General features: G+C 32.1%; 1 protein-coding gene across 1 annotated transcript; it reads right to left on the reverse strand.

Moving 5' to 3' along the window:
* Positions 1–4,650, reverse strand: LOC125033387 (probable aminopeptidase NPEPL1; the record flags this gene model as incomplete). The annotated part of the gene is given in 7 exon segments (XM_047624850.1): positions 1–2,139; positions 2,392–2,502; positions 2,939–3,102; positions 3,372–3,508; positions 3,735–3,913; positions 4,061–4,285; positions 4,561–4,650. Coding segments are annotated over 7 exon segments (1,062 nt in total), but the record flags the coding sequence as incomplete, so codon positions are not given.
* Positions 4,651–4,735: the final 85 nt, after the last annotated feature.

Genomic DNA, 4,735 nt, shown 5'->3' on the forward strand with positions numbered 1-4,735 from the left:
TTCAAGAAATATTCTATTTCATCATTGGAAATCATTACAATTTATATCATTTACACAATACTATCTTAACTGCTTAAACTTTTCATCTTTTCCTTTAAAGTCTACAAATTATGAAAAACACAATCTTATAATACTGCACTTCATATATAATGACTGTTCCAGAAAAAATACCCAAAGATAAAAACCAAACAGTTTATCATTTCATTTCAAACAGCTTTTCAACTTGCACCTTTAATCTGCAAAATGGTAATAAACCCTAAAGATGTGATGCCATGAGAAAATGAGTGTTCAGAACAAGTACTACAATATATATATGTACTTCTCTTACTTCCCTCCTTGGAGCATCAAAATGTTATCTTTCTTTGACTTATTCTGATTGCAAGATGGATGAAAGATGAATTATAATGAGACTTCATTCATGACTATTCATGAGAATAAGGTATTGTATACAGTGCATGGAACAAACACAATGCATCGATGAAATCACATCCTTACGTTTCTCAAAACTGAAGTGAAGTGTTTAAAACTTAATATAACATTCCTGAAGGCACCTATTTGAAGACTTCTATGACCAAATGACAATTACTGCAAAGAATCAGAATCTACAGATGTGAGTGTGTGTGTGTGTGTTTGTTTATGTGTATGTGTATGTGTCTATGTATATATATACATATATATATTTACATATATATATAAATTTATATTTGTATATATTAATGGCTTACTCTGGAAATAATAATCAACCCTCAATTAAAATATACAAAGCAACAAGATTTGGTACCAACTTCTCAAGGAACATATATATGGGAAAACTAACTAATTAAAATCCTAGGAAATCATACATTTAGTGCTCCAATTATGGAATCAAATTTTGCACATTCAAATACAGCGGAGGGCATCAATCTTTTATTGAGGTAATATTATGACTGTGACAATTAACTGTTCTAATGAAAATAAGAAACAGCTTGCATGGTGACACCTTTTGCACTGTTGGGTCTTACAAAGCAACACCGGTGGTAGTGATATTGTTGAATCCCCTTTAGAATGGTTAGGCCTGTATGGCACTGTTGACAACATGCCAAGGACGGAGAGCTACTTACAAGTCTGCTGTCTATCAGGAAATATTAATAATAATAATAATAATAATAATAATAATAATATTAATAATATTAATAATAATAATAATATTGATAATAGTAATTCTTATAAATCACCTTATTAATGACAGAAGTGATAAAGATACTCATAATGACAAATAGCAACAGGAATAGCCACTAGTTTTAATACAATGAACTGGAATATATGAGAAAAATACCTTCAACAATTAGATAAACAAAATTATCACTGATCAATACAGAAAGCTTTTATAACTACAGCCTTTTCTGTGTTTAAGATCCCCAGAAATACCAAACCTGACAAATCATACCAGTAAACAGTTTAAAAACTGACAGCAGATATGCACTTATAGACACTCATGTCTTTCAAGTAAAAGAGTATTGCAATGTGCCACTTTTCATGTGACAAAATCATCAGAAATTCTAGCAGCCACTGGGCATACACTGGGCAATAATGGATACTATTAGCGAGAAAAACAAGTGTGACTGAAACTAAAACACTTTCAAGAATTTCTAGATATTTCATGAGCTTTCTACACAGAAATGCCCAATCTTACTGGTTTTATCAAACTCATATTTATATGTATAAATGAAAAAAAATAAGCAACTTGGATACATGTTTATGAGTAAATGAATGTTGTAGTAAAATTCTATTTATATCTGCCTTTACATTCATTTTACAATATCCAAACACCTTACACACAATTCTCTCTCAAATCAGTTAAGTTGTAGTCATGATAGTACAAAACTTTGCTTACAAATTCATACTATGGCAGCGATGATACAAGACATGGGAACTTTAGTAACAGCACTGAATTCTGGATTATCAGTACCTCTAGCAACCAATTCTGAACTCTACCCGTCTTCTTTATGCTAGCCTCATCTTCTTGGAGGCTTTACAGTTAACTTCACATTCTCCATTTTCGGATGACAGAGGCGCTAAACTGCGGAAAATCCTGCTTTTTGAGTGATGTCCAAACAGCACTGGCAGCAATGCTACTCCATACCCTGTAGCACGCTCACCCTAGAAAAAAACAGGTGAAGACATTGATATAAAATCAAGTCTAAAAACAGATAAATCATATCAATTCAAGTTTACCAGATGGCAAAATTTATAAGAAATATGAATAACTATTTTTTTTGCATGTAAGTTTACATACAAGACATTTTGCTTTAAGATCATTTCTAAAAATCTGTAAATTACATAAATTCAAATTTACCAAAGGTAAAATTTTCTCAGAAACAATAACAATTTTGCTACATGTAATCTACGTACACAGTGCACTGGATATGCCATATCAACATGCATCCAATTGCCCGGAAAGTCAAATCCTAGATGAGCAGCGATGAAGAGGCCAGCGCATGAAGAGGTGGCATTTGTTCGGTCCTTGTATAAAAAAAAAGTAAAAAAAAATCATCATCACTATTATCATTATCATCACCACCATTATCTTCATTATCATTATCATTACCATTATTATCATCATTATCGTTATCATTACCATTATTATCATCATTATCGTTATCATTACCATTATTATCATTATCATTATCATTACCATTATTATCATCATTATCATTACCATTATTATCATCATTATCATTATCATTACCATTATTATCATCATTATCATTATCATTACCATTATTATCCTTATCATTATTATTATTACTATTATTATTACTATTATTATTATTATTATTATTATTATTATTATTATTATTATTATTATTATTATTATCATTATTATTATCATTATTATTATTATTATTACTATTATTATTATTATTATTATTATAACATATGTAAGAAGCATACTTACTGCCACTGAATTCTTCATGTCGGCAACAGCAGATGCAAACTCAGCGAAGTGTAATTCCGGTGAGTATGGCAATGGATGAACCAAATCTCCAGAGGTCTGGCCAGCAGCAACAAGAGCATCTTCCCATTCCTGGTTATTGGTAAGTGCTGCTGCATGGTACTTCCCTGCAACAATCACAGTCTTCTTTACAGCATGTCACACAAGTCAGTCCAATTGTTTTCATTGCTGTCTCTTAATAGTTATGGTCAATATGAGCATCTTTTTCTTCCAAATTAATTTATCGAATTATGCGATTTGTATCAAAGTTGTATTATTTTGTAAGAAATAACAGATTTCAATTCTGGAAGTTTTTAATCATCTGATGCAATTATTTGGAATACAGTATATTTGTCAAGACTAATAAGAAAGCATTTTGAATAGCATCAGACCATACCTGTTGCAGTACCCTGTGCACCAGTAAGTGTAGCCATGTCCAAAATGGTTGTGCATCGCAAATCTTTAGCTGCATATGCTACACCATCACTAAGGACAAGCCGACCCTCGGCATCGGTGTTATTTATTTCTACAGTTCTGAAAACATCAATATAAATAAACAAATCTGAAGTATTCTCAACACAATACAATGGTGTATCAACAAGTTAACTTATGGGACATACTCCTTTTCCATTTCTATGAAACAATTCTTTTCTCACTCCATATTCACCAAAATGCAAAAATCAATAAAATGGTTTACAGAATCTAGATGACTTCATAGATGGATTAAAGAGGACAAACTTGTTTTCACCCAAGAGCTAACCTTCCTGAGTAAAGTGTGTGAATATCATCTGGCTTTGTTGCAGTTGGTCCAACAGCATTCTCAGCCAAACAAAAGATAGCATGCAGATTCTGGGAGTACCCAGCTTGGACAGCCAGGTAAAAAGCTCCAAGAATGGCTGCAGCTCCACCACAGTCCCTCTTCATGCCTGGCATGCTGGTCTGCAGAAACAAAGTGGGGAAACTCAATGTAATTTTTAATTCCTGTACCTGAGCTGGAAGTCTTTAATTTCTATTAGTTATTTTTGCTGATTAAATTTTTTCCTAAAATCAAACAAGAATCATTAAACAAAGGCTTTTCCTCCGTACCTTGGTCTTGATGCTAAGGCCACCTGTGTCATAGACAATTCCCTTGCCAACCCAGGCCACATTCTCAGTTGCTCCCGAAGGTGTATGAGACAGCACCACCAAGGCTGGAGCATGAACAGCTGCTTTCCCCACACCATATATACCACCAAAGCCTTTTGTGGCAAGTTCTTCTCCTTGGATAACCACAGGCTTGATGCCCAGGGACTGACCTACATTCTGAGCCATCTAAGGGTAGAATTACCATGAATAAAATGTGCAAGTGTTATTTTAGAGATAAATCTTACTATCAATTGCAATAAAAAATACTGAGAAAACAAAATTTAAAAAAAATAATAATAAAAAAAAAATATATACAAAATTTTATATATATATATATATATATATATATATATATATATATATATATATATATGTGTGTGTGTGTGAATGCAATTCTACCACTGCCTAGATAGTAAACCACAAAGTTAATCAGACGCTAACCAGAAGACATACATACATACCTCAATGAAAGAATCTGTATGCATCTCATTAGCTGGGGTATCAACGATCCTGGCTGCAAGTCTCACACTGTACACAGACTCATTTAAAATCTGTGGAATAAAATAATATTAAAAGCCACTTGAAAATATAATGTACTTTATTATATATATATATATATATATATATATATATATA

Source organism: Penaeus chinensis, chromosome 16 (genome assembly GCF_019202785.1).
Source record: "Penaeus chinensis breed Huanghai No. 1 chromosome 16, ASM1920278v2, whole genome shotgun sequence".
Classification (NCBI taxonomy): domain Eukaryota; kingdom Metazoa; phylum Arthropoda; class Malacostraca; order Decapoda; family Penaeidae; genus Penaeus; species Penaeus chinensis.